Here is a 14586-nt window from a genome sequence, read left to right as displayed (position 1 = left end):
GGTTGGGCTTTCGCCTTTCACGCAGCCGACTCGTGTTCAATTCTTCCACCCTTCTCGGAGAGCCTGGCAAGCTACTGAGAGTATGGAGCCCGCAAGGCAGAGCCTGGCAAGCTACCCGTGCGTATTGGATATGCCAAAAGGGTTCTAATAATGATATGTAGATTTTTAGCTGTTTCACAATCAAGGTCAGAGAAGAGTTAACAAAAAGCCCATCAGTCACACTTTTCTAGACAATAAGCCTGTGGGGTACCAGGATGTCAGGACTGGTCACTGGGTGAACGGTAAAAGGAAAATTTATAAGAGAAAGCTCTGGTCTCTAATTCCAGTCTTCTGTATTAACTACTTGGTCTCTGATGATATACTACCTCTCTGAGTCTCCCTTCGCTCTTCACTGGAATGTTACCTCTCTCACAGCAAAGTGAGAATGTTTGGAATGCACCAGCCCTGGTCTCTGGCATTCAGGAAGTGCTCAGGAATCCTTGCCCTCACTGGCTCTCTGAGTACCACCCTCCAATGGGCAAAGCATCCTGATCAGGTGGCTGGGATCAGTGGACACTCATCGCAGCTGCTGCCCCTCTGGCCATGTATCTGCTGACAACAGGCAGACCATGTCCAGGCCCCGTGTAGGCTGAAGAGCGAACGAGCCTGAGTGCCATGAGCCTGCCACTGACTGCTTTGGGCTATTTTGTGATTAAAACATTACACTATCGAGACACGGCAACTTTTGAAAGTTATTTTGCTTCAGCAGCTAGCGGTGTACCGCTAACATATCCGTCTTCAATAGATCACATGCCCTTTTCTCAACAAAGCCGAAAAACATGCTTGGCCTGGCCACAGGACCATCTCCTCGACCAGAAAGTTCAGCCAGTGTGGCTCTAAGTCAAATCCCTCCCTGTCACCAGGAATGAGAATGAAAACTGACGACAACCACCTCTTCCTCACCACTTTCCATTCCTGGTTTTGGTGCATGATCTCCGACCACAATGGCGCCCTGGAGTGTCCTAAAGGCATCCCCAGACCCAAGAGGACCTGGTCGGAGAAAGGGACCAGAGAGGCATGCTGGCAGCCAGAGACGGTCTCCCGTACCTGCATCCTCGCTGACCGTGAAGGCTGTGTTGCCCAGGGACACGGTGGAGGCGTCGTTGGGCCCGTTGATGAGCACCTTGGCGGATGCCACCCTCCCGATGCGGGCATTGTCGGAGGCGTCTGCCAGAACAATCTCAAACTCTTCCTCATCCTCATACTCGCTGTCGTCAATGAGCATGACGTCACACGTGGACTTGGTCACCCCGGGCCCGAAGATCACACGACTCTCCGCGGACATTCCTCTCGATTTAAAATCAGAGCCCGACTCAAGAGCGTAGAGGCTGCTTCCCATCGCCGACTTAGGAACCGTGTAGCAAACTGCAGACACGATGCTGCTTGAGTCCCCTGAAGTGCAAAACGGCCAGAAAGCCCAGACATGTCAGCGAGCGCGTCTCAGAATGCAAAGTCTGGTCATAACTGAGCCAGAACCCGCCCGACTGGGTACCAGGACCATTTCTGTTTGAACTGTGAACACGAAGGAACCCTCTGTATCCCAGTTTTAAGTTTTCATGGCACAGACCACTTGAGGATTTAATAGACCCCAGAGACCCCACCGAACAACTTAAAATGGATTTCCTATTGTGTGGATTTTGTGCTCTGGTAATTCTGGTAATTCACAAGAATCACTGCTCACCAGCTAAGACCACAGTGGGTAGAAAGATAAGCGGCATCTTTGGTATTTTAAGAAGCAAAGTTATTGTGTCCTGAAGGTAGAGCTCTGAGAACAGTTCACTGCCTTTCGGAATAAACTTCCACACTTTAATTCCCAGGGAGAAGCAAGATTGTTTTAAAAAAGAAAAAGAAAGACAGAACAAAATAAAATCCACCCGCCTCTCTACAAATGACTTCCTTGCTGCCACTTCCTTGGGTGACAGGCTGCTCTGTGCCTGCTTTGCTGGGGAGGTCTCAGCGGGGCTTGCTCCAAGGGGCATCACCAAGGGTTTGCACTAAGAACAGTGTTTGCTACACTAATACCCCATTAGCAGATTCATTAAAAGCCTGATATCACCATTTACAGTCTTGTTATGACTTTGAATGGGAATTTAATTTCCATGTGTTTTCAAGTCTTTGTATTGATGTAATCATGACTGTTCAATCCTTCTTTTCATAAGCCCATCAAATCTTTGATTTCTTTATCCCTCAAGAATTGCCCTTTATTTCCTCAGAGTTTATTTCTCATCCACGTTCTCCATGTAGGGCATTTTTCAGACACACTTTCTGTCTTCCATGAGCTAAATGGGACCAAGTCTAACAAATCATAACTTCTCTCTTTGATCAAGGTTACTAAATAATTCATAGATTGGGTGATTAAGAATCTAGCGTTTATAAATAATTTGCAAAGCTAAATACAACTGGTCTTCTAGTCTCATTGAAAGATAAATGAAACGTTATCAATTTAACAAAGAGCTTTCTGATCTTACTTAATATGGGAGATTCATGATAAGGTTGTGCTAGGGAACAAAATGAGTTACCGTATGTACAACACCTATACACAAGAGTTAATATAGCTCCTGAGCACTGGGCATGCAGAAGGTTAGTTTATCACCAGTAAATGTTAGTCGTGAGTATAGCTCTGAGTCATCTTCGGCACCAACAGACCTTTTCTTTCAATAGGTGCAAACAGAAACCCGGCACTCTCGTTGACTCGGTAGGTCTTCTTATCAAACTCCAGAGTGGGTTCATCCTCAGTGTCATTGATAATGACCTTGGCCTGGGTGATCTCCCCTAACAGGGCATATGCCGGCATGCTGAGCTCCACGGTGAAACTTTCGATATTCTCAAACACGTCATCATCATTGATGACAATGGTGCAGGACTTGGTGTCCTCTCGCTCGTCAAACTGCACCTGTCACAGGAAAACAACGATAGAGCTAAGCTGAGCCTCCACTTCCCCCCTCTGCTTCTGCAGATAATGGGGAAAGGGGACCCATGCTCGGGAAGTGCCTGGAATAGCAGGTTTCGCCCATCCTGACTTCGAGGTGTATTGAGATGCTTGACTCCCTCCACCCGTTCCCTATAAGCACACTGGGACTGGTTTCCTATACTGCAGTCGACAAGGCAAATATAAGTGGGTCTACAATTCTTTCTTGCATATTTTGGGGGTGCTCAGGTGGCCCTGGTCTGGCTTGGATGGTTCAGTGCTTATTCTGGTGCTGTGGTGCTCCATGGGCCCAGTGGACTTGGGGGTCTTTGTGGCCCCACCAGGTGGTGCATGGGGGTTTGTGGTGTAGGGGACTCACCATGCAGGCACTCCCGCCGTCTGGGAATTCTTAACCTGATGTTACAGCTTAGAAAAACACGCCCTGTCTGTGCACGCTCTGATGAACTCACTTGGGACAACCAACGGTCATTTGATTACTCAGTTCCTTTCCTTTGCTTTCCTGTTCTTTCTTTATTTTTTTGGTTTGGGGACCACACTCAGCAGTGCTCAGGGCTTATTCGTGGCACTGTGTCACTCCTGGAGGTGCTTAGGTCACCACATTTAGTGTTAGGGACTGAACTCAGGGGAGCTCTATGCAGGCAAATGCCCTACCTGCTGTTCTATCTCTCTAGGCCTCAGTTTCCTTTCTATATGTGACAAAATTAATTAAATCTTTGAATTTGGAGGGAAAGGTCTGGCCTATATCTTATTTTAATTCTGACCAAGTAAGTAAGGCTACAAAATTACAAATACCAGATTCCTCATCTGCTAACTCACTGTATCACTGTCATCCTGTTGCTCATCGATTTGCTTGAGTGGGCACCAGTAATGTCTCCATTGTGAGACTTCTTGTTACTGTTCTGACATATCGAATACTCCATGGGTAGCTTGCCAGGCTCTGCTGTATGGGCGAGATACTCTTGGTAGCTTGCCGTCTCTCTGAGAGGGACGGAGGAATCGAACCTGGGTTGGAGGCAAACAGCCTACCCACTGGACTAACTGCATTTGCTAAACAATAATAACAATGACATTCCTATATTACATACTTATTGGGAAGGCTAAAAGTAATTGTGTATAATGAAAGCATTAAGTGCATTTTTTTTTCTATTTGGGTCACACCTGGAGATGCAGAGGGGTTACTCCTGGCTCTGCACTTAGAAATTACCCCTGGCGCTGCTCAGGGGACCATATGGGATGCTGGGAATCGAACCCAGGTCAGCCGTGTGCAAGGCAAACGCCCTACCCACTGTGCTATCACTCCAGCTTCCCATTAAGTGTATTTTAAAAAGTTATGAACAAGAAGGACTGCACTCATTTGTGGAGTATAGAATAACATCACATGAGGCTGACACCCAAGGACAGTAGGTACAAGGGCCAGGAGGATTGCTCCATAGCTGGAAGACTGCTTCATGAGCAGAGGGGAGAAGGCAGATGGAATAGAGAAGGGATCACCAAAATAATGATAGCTGGAGGAATCAGTCTGAATGGGAGATATGTGCCAAAAGTAGAAAATGGGCCAACCATGATGACGTCTCAGTGTCTGTGCTGCAAGCCATAACGCCCAAAAGTAGAGAGAGAGAGTATGGGGAATATTGTCTGCAATGGAGGCAGGGGGAGGGTGAGAAAGGGGGGTATACTGGGGATATCGGTGGTGGGGAATGTGCACTGGTGGAGGGATGGGTGTTTGATCATTGTGAGATTGTAACCCAAACATTGAAAGCTTGTAACTATCTCACAGTGATTCAATAAAATTTTAAAAAAAGTTATGAACAAATGTGAGCTGCTATCACTATCCCATCACCGTATTATTTAAATTTAAAAAATGGCATAAAATTCCACAATAGTGAACAAGTGAATTTGAATTCAGAGATATTTACATTACGAACAAGTCAGACTGAACTTTAACATTTTTGGCTGACTGAGTAAATGCTTTGCCATTAAAAGATGGGTGAGCCCACAGTCTGGAGTGTGACTGGGAGGGTTCGAGCCTGCATGAGCCCCTTAGTCCAATTCCTAGTCATGCTAAATAAATAAATAAATAAATAAATAAATAAATACAAATTTTGGCTAAACATGAAATGATTTTACATGAATGCAACTGAGAACATACAGTGTTGAGTCTGATTTTACCTTATCTAAGAAATATAAGTGGATCCAGGAGCTGGAGTGATAGTACAGTGGGGAGGGCATGTGTCTTGCATGTGGCTGATCCGGGTTCGAGCCCCGGCATCCCATCTGATCCCCTGAGCACTGCCAGGACTGATTCCTGACTGCAGAGCCAGAAGTAACCCCTGAGCATCGGTGGATATGACCCAAGAACAAAACAAAAACCAAAAAAATAGAAAACATGACCAAGGGACATGGCCAGTCATTCAATCCCTGGCACACGTGTGCCCCCAACATCACAGCACGCTGCCTGGTGGCCCGAGCACGGATGATTCCTGAGCACTTCACAATTATCCTCAAAAGAATTTGTTTTTAAGACAAAACTTATTTATTTGAGGGAGACACACCTGGAATGCTCAGAGGCTACTCCTGACTCTGCACTCAGGAATTACCCTGGCAGTGCTCAGAGAACCACCCGGGGTGCCAAGGATCAAACCCGGGTTGGTAGCATGCCAGGGAAACTCCCTACTCTGTGTACTCTGGCTCTGGTCCCTAAAAGACAGAACCTTTAAATAGAGCCAGGACTAACAGTTTGTCCAGCACTGGGATAGACCTGGGTCAAGTTCGTGTAAACCTACATAGCAGACACGTGAAAAAATTGTTGTCAGACTTCATGGGCACACAAATCTGAAAAATTCAGTTTTCATCAACAGTTACTACTGTTTCATATGTAATTTGCCCAGAATTTGCCCAGCTCCAGATGTCAAGACACTCCCAACTCAGTGAAAGAGCTGTGAGCTCTCCCTCTCGGCCCAGCACACACCGCCCTGTCTGTGCCGTGCAGAAGTACCTGAGCCTTCTCACCATGCTGCCAACGTGCTCCTTAGCTCATCTGGCTTTTCCTAAACCCTGGAACCAGACATCAGAGCCCCCAGAAAATGCTCCAGATAATCCACAGCTCTTTACATGGCCAGAAATAGACTTTTTTATTCTAGTTTTGGGCCATACCCGACCATGCCCAGGGATCCTAGTGGACTCCAAGGAGTGTCTGGGTTGTTTGACCCCTGATAAAATTTCTTAAAAAAAAAATTAGTAATTTGCTAATAAAGTACTAGCCATTATGGCCTCTTTAAGACATGGAAAAGGTCAATGGCGTGTCGTAAGGGACGTCAGTATTTGGGCTCTGCTCTCGGTTCTCATTCTCTCAACTCGGGCACTGCCCAGCCCCACCAGAGCCGGAGACCCGCAGGCTTCTCTGCGTGCCCCGGGTCTCCTCTTGGCACCCCCACCTGTTGGCCTGTACCCAGCTCACTGCCTCTAAGACAACTCCAGGCAATGGGCCCTAGGCCAGGTGAAGACCACCCCCTTACCATCTTCTGATGGTGCCCTCTCTCAGTCTCACTTCTGTCTCTCTCCGGAAGTAGTGCTCCCAAGCAGTGCTCCCAGGGCCTGGGGATCACCCTCCGGGTTCTCCTCAGCCAACCAGACCAACAGTTCAATGCTCGAGTCCAAGGCCACAATGCCCTCAGGCCGTAAGGTGCCAGACATGACAGTGGGCACCTTGGCAGTGCTCAAGGGTCCATGCTGTTGTGCCCGGGACCAACTCGTTGTTGCGGAGCACCTGTGAGGCACGCGCTTCACCCTGCCCTCTCCTCTCCTGTGCCCCTCACTACCTAACCACTGCAAGTCCTTTCCATTCTCACCCAGCCGCTGGATGCAGATGCTTCTCTCTACCTTTCCTTTAAAATTAGTTTATATTCCCACCCTCTCTCAGGTGATTCTCTACCAAGGGCTTCCCAACAACCAACTCTCTCTTCCTTCCCTTCCGATAAAAAAGGGGCAGGCAGAGGGAAGCCTTGGAGAACAAGAGGCTCTGGAAACTCCGGGCGCCATCAAGCAAAAAAGGCAAACACTTCTGAAGAGCTGGACAATGTAGGTTTTCGGCAGTGAAACTTGGGTGAAGATTAGACTGGAAAGAACACAGTCAGGAAACTTGGTGGGGAAAGATGCTCACAAAAGGGAGACGGGGGATAGAGAGATGGGAAGCATCACTGGGGCCTCCAACCACGCCAGAACCCTGACCGAAGCCTGCGGTGGTGGTCCAGCAAACACCTACCTGGCCGGCGTACTCCATGTAGTCCTGCTGGCCAGGCCGGGAGCTGGCCCTGGAGCCGGAGCTGGCAGAGCCTTGCTCGGTGCGACACAGGACAATGGCATATTGGTTGAGGTTCCCAGTCCTCTGCACGGTGACACTGACGGACCCCGCCTTCTCACTGACGTTGTAGCTAGAAGCACACAGAGAGGCATTCTCTGAAATCCCGCAGCCTGCGTGAGAACCCCTACTTGCCCAAGGCCTGCCTCTTCCGGTTGGTGCTTAGGGTTGGGCGGTTGACAGTTTGGGTTTCTCTAAGAAATGCATGCAGGGTTGTGTCTCTCTGGCACAAGTGGCCAAGGAAGCTCTGAATGCGGTAGAGTCTTGCCCCCCATTTTTAGAAAGAATTGAAGGGTCAGCCAGAGCACACAGGAACTAACACTAAATATTTGAGAATGCGGAGCAACAAGAAACACTCTTTCCCTCGGGTAGTCATGAGCCTCAGTCAGCGGGTCTGCGGGGAAGAAAGGGACTCAGCAGGCAATTCATGGCTTAGGATAGGAGGCAGCTCCAGACCGGAGCTCTGGGAAGGGTAGAACGGAGCTCGGGCAAGTGTCAAGGGAAGACAATGGGAACTGGCACAGAGATCATAGGTATTTGGACAAAGGGGGCTCTGTGAAAACAAGAGAGGGATAGGACACGGCAGACTGAGTATTCCCCAGGCCTCCAACTCATACACTGCAACCCTGCCCCGCCATGGGATAGGATTTGATTTGCTCACGAGAGTGGAGTGAGTGCTCATGCGTGGGATTCATGTCTCTTATAAAAGAGACCCCAAGGAGCTCTGGCTCCCAACTGCCATGTGAGAACAGAGAGAGAAGCCACTGAAGCCAGAAACAGGCACGAAATCTGCTGACACCTTGGTTTTGGTCTTCCCAGTCTGGGGACGGGTGAGGCACACATTTCTGTTGTTTATATACAGGTATGGCCTTGTGTAATGTCAGCATGACTGAACGATGGTACAAGGTTACCTTTGTTTGCTGCTACGAATCTGCAGAGTTTTGCAAAGTAAGAGGCAAATTATCCAAGTGCAATTAATCCGTAATAAGTCTCTAGGGTTCAATAAACTATAAGTGAGTGTGACCTGAGTTTTCCTTTTCATCACTGAGGATGGCTATTGGACCAAGGCTTGGGCACCACTGTGAGGGCTGCAGGTAAGTGCTTAGGTTTTATTGGCAGCTATAGAGCATCTTTCTGTTTCTGATGCTTTGATGTCATGGAAACATACCATGGTACAAATCTCATAATTGTAAGTACTAAATGAGACGAGGTCCTGTCAAATGTCTAGAACAGTGTCTAATACTACAGTTTTGTTTGTTTGTTTTGTCCTTGGGCCACACCTGGTGATGCTCCAGGGTTATTCTTAGATTTTCACTCAAGAATTACTCCTGGCAGTGGTCAGGGGACCATATGGGATGCCAGGGATCGGACCCGGGTTGGTAGTGTATGAGGCAAAAGCAATACCCAATGTACTATCACTCCATCCCCGATGCTACAGTTTTTGAGAGCTATTTGGTGTGACTGTTGTTATTATTGCTCCCAGCACACAATCATCAGCAGATGACCACGAGGGCTTCATTCCATTTCTCAAGTCTGAACACACAGTCGCATGTGTACCTGGTATATTTAAAGCTAATGACGGACCACTGGATGTGGAAGACATTGTCCCTGACCACGTTGGGTTTACTGTCTTTCACCAGAAACTGGAAACTGTCCATCATCTCATGGATCTTCTCTTCAAACAACACATAGCGAATCAGCCCCAAGTTCAGCTCCTCTGTAAGAAAAAAGATACTGAGTTAGCCCATGGAGTTAAAGACAATCTCATGGATTCCCACGCCAATACACCCAATTTATCCTCCTAATGGGTTACAGACAGAACTTATTTTCTAAGAAAACACAAAGGATAGCAGTTTTAAAAATAAATGTTTCTGTCAAAATTTAAAATAAAATCCTATAGCTCTTTGTAACAAAGACCAGTCTCTATGTATATAAAAATGTCCTTTTACTGTTTTAAAATGTAAATACCAGGGTTTTGATTTAAAAAAGACACTTTGATGTCATACCTTACATATATAATATATAAGGTATATTATATTATATAATATATTATGTAATAATATATAATAAAATCTATACTATAGACTATAATACATTATATACAGCCTATATATCATACATAATATAAAGTCTATATTATAGACTATACTAAAGCCTATTATATAATAATAAAAGTATTGTTTTCCTTATTAAAAATGCCTGTGTGAATGATAACTATCACAGCTACCTGTGGCACTGATGTTCTTGGTGTATTCCCTGTCCCTTCAAATATGTTCCATGCAACAGATAAAGTCAAATCTCTCCTATAACCGGACCAGTATCATATATTTAAAGACTGATGCTTTTAATGTAAATCTAAGAACTGGTGTAAGGGAGGCTTTGACTCCTCTGTTTAAATATTCTCACTCCACCCCCAAATTCCTTCTAAATAAGGTTCTTTGGAAGGTAAGTGCTGGGAAGAAAGGCTGGGTGGCTTACACAGTCCATACACAGGCACCGATGATGGAGACTAGGAGAGGACAGGAGCCAGGGACAAAGAAAAGACATAAGGCCTGGACATGGCCAATGGCCGCTCCCAATCAGGGCCCTCCTTCATTAAGCCTAGAAGATTTTGAAAGGTTTTTAAGAAGCTAATACACAGAATAGGGGCTGGAGCAATAGCACAGCAGGTAGGGCATTTGCCTTGCACGCGGCCGACCCAGGTTCGATTCCCAGCATCCCATATGGTCCCCTGAGCACCGCCAGGAGTGATTCCTGAGTGCAGAGCCAGGAGTAACCCCTGTGCATCGCCGGGTGTGACCCAAAAAGCAAAAAAAAAAAAACCCAAAAACCAAAATAGTCTGCTGCATGTGGTTCAATAGAAGATTAAGCAACGTAGTCAACCCTGATTTTAATTCCTTAGTAAGGACTCAGACAAAGAAAAAAACCATAAAAACAAAAACACACCATCTAGAACCAAATCTTTCAAAGAGTCAGATCATAGATTTTGCTTTGTGGATTTTTAAGTAAACCCATTTCTTTTTAAAGTGTGGCGTGTTTATTTCTAGAAAACTTGGCCCAAACCAAAAGCAATTTGGGTGCTGAAGACGTGGGGCAAATATGAATTTTTCTTCGTCACAGTTCCCAGTGGGCTGGAGCGATAGCACAGCGGTTGGGCATTGGCCTTTCACACCGCCGACGCATGTTCGATTCCTCCACCCCTCTCGGAGAGCCCGGCAAGCAACCGAGAGTATGGAGCCCGCACGGCGGAGCCTGGAAAGCTACCCGTGTGTATTGGATATGCCAAAAACAGTAAAAATAAGTCTCTCAATGAGAGACGTTACTGGTGCCCACTCGAACAAATCGATGAGCAATGGGATGACAGTGACAGTGACAGTTCCCAGTAATGAGGCAGCAGCAGGGGGAGGGATGGGGTGGGTGGGAAGCAGGAGCAGCGAAATCCCGAACGTTGATGGCAAAACACTAAAAGACGTTTTTGTTGACAACCAGGTTAGCTGCAGTTATAACAGCTAGAAAGTGATGGTGAGAAAAATCTGGGGACTAGCGAGGGTGGCAGGGGACTAGATTTCTCCCACTTCTCCGGTGCCCGAGGGCCCGAGTGCCCACCCTGTGTGAATGTAGCAGTGGCTCTGCCAGGCTGTAGCTTGTTCTCCACGTAGCCGTGGCTGGGCCCCGCCGTGATCTCATACACAAGCTGCTGGTCCTCCGTGTCCGGGTCCGTGGTCAGCAGCTCTTTCTTGGTGATCAGGTTGGTGGCCTGAAATAGAATCCCATTAAATTTAATTCCTGAGGTGGGAATACAGTGAAAACAAGCCCCTCTGACTCAGATCTAATTCAGTTCAGCTATGATTTACTGTGCGCATTTACTGCCTGGTAAACTCTGTCAGGATTGGCGAGGTTATGAGCGTCGACACCCTCCCAGCCTCTGCCCTTGAGGTATTCCCACTTCACCGGGAAAGAAAAGCTCACAGAGGAATTGTGGCCCGAGCAATAAGGGAGCTATACAAAAGAGCTCCACTTACTCTCGGGGGAGGGGGAGGTTCAAGTCCATCTACAACTGGGGATGGAAATATTTGAGGTCGTGGGATATTTGAGTTTGGCCCTGAAACGTCAACTCCACAGGGAATATGGCTATTTTACAACTTTCAGTAATTACAGAGCTAAATCTTGAATAAGATGAATATTTTATCTGACAATATTATCCAAGCTTACTGGTTAAACTTTAATTCACTTTTCCATTAGATCAACAAATATCCAGTAAGAATAAAGGCTTAAGAGAAAATGTGGGGTGGTTAGTCGTCATCAAGTAGAATGAGAACATGGACATAACCCTGGTAAAACAGAGCTCATTTGGTGACTGCTGGGACTCTTACAATAGGATAATTATGAGAAATAAATAATTAAAAAAATGATTGAAAGGAGGACTGAGGTAGAGAGATTCTGGTGGTGTGTATCAGGTGACAACACTGTACGCATGAAATATTTAAAAGTTGGCACTCCTCTAACTTGCACCACCTCAGTAAGAGTAAAAAGTTAAAATGAATTGGAGAGTGTTGAGAAGAGAATGGGACGGAGCTAAACATGCAGAGCAAAATCAAGTGAGGGATAAAGAGAGGTTATACTGGTTTTGCTTCATTTATTTAAAAACGCCTGCCCAGGGTCCAAAAACACCTGTCCTTGTGTGCGGTTGATCCTGATTCAACCCCTGGCACCCCAAGTAGTTCCCTGAGCCTGCCAGGAATAAGCTGTGAGTACCTCAGGGTACAAACAAAATCCCATCCAGTTCAGTGGGAAGCCATCAATACAGTACAAGGCTACACGTACCTAAAACAAATTAGCAACATGAAGATGGAAGAAATTCCACATCCTACAGGGAATATCACATACAAAAATCAGTCAGTCCCCATATGGAATAGATGACCTAATTGTGTGTGCCTGCTTGTGGATAGGGATTTTATGTCATTTTGGGGGAGGGTGAGAGACTCAAAATGGTGTGGAAGGGCCTACAGACCCCCGTCAAAGGGGTTGGCCACATGGAAAGCATGCACCCTAACCCCGTGTCTCTCTCTGGCCCCTCCCATGGAGATTTCATGACTGGTACCCAATGAAAATGAAGACACAAGCCTTAAAATGGCCAAAATGGATTTCAGGAAAAGGAGAATATTCTCTAAAAAAATTACTCATTTCCTTCCCATCTGTGGAATTTTCCAGATGTTTCCCTAAATTCATCTTCCCAATACTGTCAGTCCAGCTAGGCACATTGTGGTCCAAAAAGCAACTATTCATTGCTTGTTGCCTCCCACAGAACTGGCCAATTTCTTGCCAATGGTGCAAGTGATGTGTTCAATCATTGACTGAGAATGCGCTCTCAGCCCCCTAGTTCTCTATTTCCCTCTTCCCATGGCACGTGCATGTGGAGATGTGTGTGTGGAGGGGAGGGATGCTGAAGAATACTGGCTATGCTGTTGAGAGCAGCAACTCAGAACTCAGTCCGTGATGGCAGAACAGCAAGGAAGGAGGAGCCTGCAGCTCGCCCTGGTCACGTGGAGTCTCTCTTCTACTTTGATACACGAGGAAAGAATAAATTCTCCTGTTTGAACTCTCCTGCTCTGTGGATTTTACTGTAAGAGTAACGTAAACGATATACAATCTTAGCCAGACTCACGGCATTAGCCAATCTTAGGAAGCCCAGTTTATTTCAAAGGACTAACGATGGCTTAAGCTGAGTCCCATTCATGAATCTGCATCATGAGTCAGGAAGTTGGTGGGAACCAACTTCAATCCCAATTTGCACAAAGACGGGAGGATGAGGGCAAGACTGAGGTGGTTTTAAGTGAAAAGTTTCTAAGGGCTGGTCAGTACTTGTATCTACCAACTGGCAGTTCTAGAGTCGGGGATTTCAGCTCTCCTCTTACTTTGCCATCCATATATTCCAGCCACTGGAGCCCCAGGTTGGTGACAATTCTCGGAGTGCCATCATCTACAGGGAGTATGTCTATTTGGAATGGCTGAGGGGCCGCTGTCATAATCTGTGGGAAGAAAACAAACAAACAAAAAACTCATTCCTCAGTCACATACATCTGTAACATGTCCAAACCGGGACCTACAAATCGGGGGGTGCTGAAACCTGTTCATACCACGGAAGGACAACTGGCACATTCCCAGTGCTCATATTCCAGTGCTCATATACCTGAGACTTATGGGAGAAGACTAACGGGTAGTCGCGCGAGTATCGGAAGGAAAGCAAGGAACAAGTGACTTTCTTGCTAGGATTTCACCGGCTGTGGGACTTGCTTCCCACAAACCCAGGCATTCGTTGAGTTCGATATTGTTCTGTGGTGAAACAATAAACAAAATATTTTTTCTTTCAATACTCTCGTGGACAAAAAAAAAATCATTAAAATGTAAAATCTGACTGTAGGTGGTATTTTGCCAGATGGAGAGAGGTCTCATGGGAAACCTTTTCTCTTTTTTAACTTGAAAAAATATTTATTCATTTATTTAGGTTTGTGAAGGGGAGGTTGTACACAGCGGTGCTTGGGGGCTACTCCGGGCTTTGTGCTTGAGAATCCGCAGTTCTGGGGGTCTAAGCTGGGCATCCTTTCTGCAAAGCAAGCACTCAGCCAACTGAGCTCTCTCTGGTCCAAGAAAATTTCTTTCTTTCATTTTTTTTTTGAGAAAGAGAGCTGCCCCCATATGAATGAAGAGATGGAGAAATCAAGAATGAAAACATTTATAGGAGTCGTGAAAGGATTTGGGTTTAGCATTTTATTTCCCTAGAGATATGCAGGAAAAAAAAAAGAAAAAAAAAGAAACAGACATGGAGAGACCCGCCCGGCATTTTCTGAGTGGCCACAGCGAGCCGCCTCGGAAGCCAGGCCTGCTCGGTTTTCCCTTCTGAGTCCTTGCCACTTTGGAAAATGACGCTCGGCCTCCAGAGACCCCTGTGACCTTCCCATTCATCGGAGAAGCAGCCCTCCTGCTGGTTCACCCTGAAACTGTGATTCTCTTCTGAAAAGTCAAACCAACCAGGCATCAGTTCTGGTTTTGGGAAAGCAAAGAAAAGCTGTGCGGGTGAGATCGCAGTGTGGACCCTCACCGCCAGGGACACCTAGGGGCAGTCCCCCTGCTACGGCCCTAGGGACTGGCCTTCCCTCGCCTGTGGGGGGCCAGAGGAGGCAGAGCAGAGCGGGCAGAGCCAACCTTCAGTCATTCAGGTGGGAAGAAAACGCGCCAGGGCGAGAAGCAGATCCCGGTGTTA

At 46.6% G+C, this 14586-nt stretch overlaps 1 protein-coding gene across 1 annotated transcript in view; it reads right to left on the bottom strand.

Annotated features, from left to right (window-relative positions):
• Window positions 1-14586, bottom strand: part of FRAS1 (Fraser extracellular matrix complex subunit 1) — a 523736-nt gene that overhangs the window by 63848 nt on the left and 445302 nt on the right. Inside the window, exons 51-56 of the mRNA XM_055139083.1 lie at window positions 13241-13354; window positions 10932-11082; window positions 8883-9042; window positions 7230-7398; window positions 2686-2932; window positions 1087-1431 (exon numbers count right to left, since the gene is read on the bottom strand). Coding sequence (XP_054995058.1) covers window positions 1087-1431; window positions 2686-2932; window positions 7230-7398; window positions 8883-9042; window positions 10932-11082; window positions 13241-13354 — 1186 coding nt within the window. The remainder of the gene's footprint in view (window positions 1-1086; window positions 1432-2685; window positions 2933-7229; window positions 7399-8882; window positions 9043-10931; window positions 11083-13240; window positions 13355-14586) is intronic.

Source organism: Sorex araneus, chromosome 5 (assembly GCF_027595985.1).
Source record: "Sorex araneus isolate mSorAra2 chromosome 5, mSorAra2.pri, whole genome shotgun sequence".
Taxonomy (NCBI): Eukaryota; Metazoa; Chordata; class Mammalia; order Eulipotyphla; family Soricidae; genus Sorex; species Sorex araneus.
The sequence above is the reverse complement of the archived record's forward strand: the minus strand, read 5'-3'. Positions and strand labels throughout refer to the sequence as shown.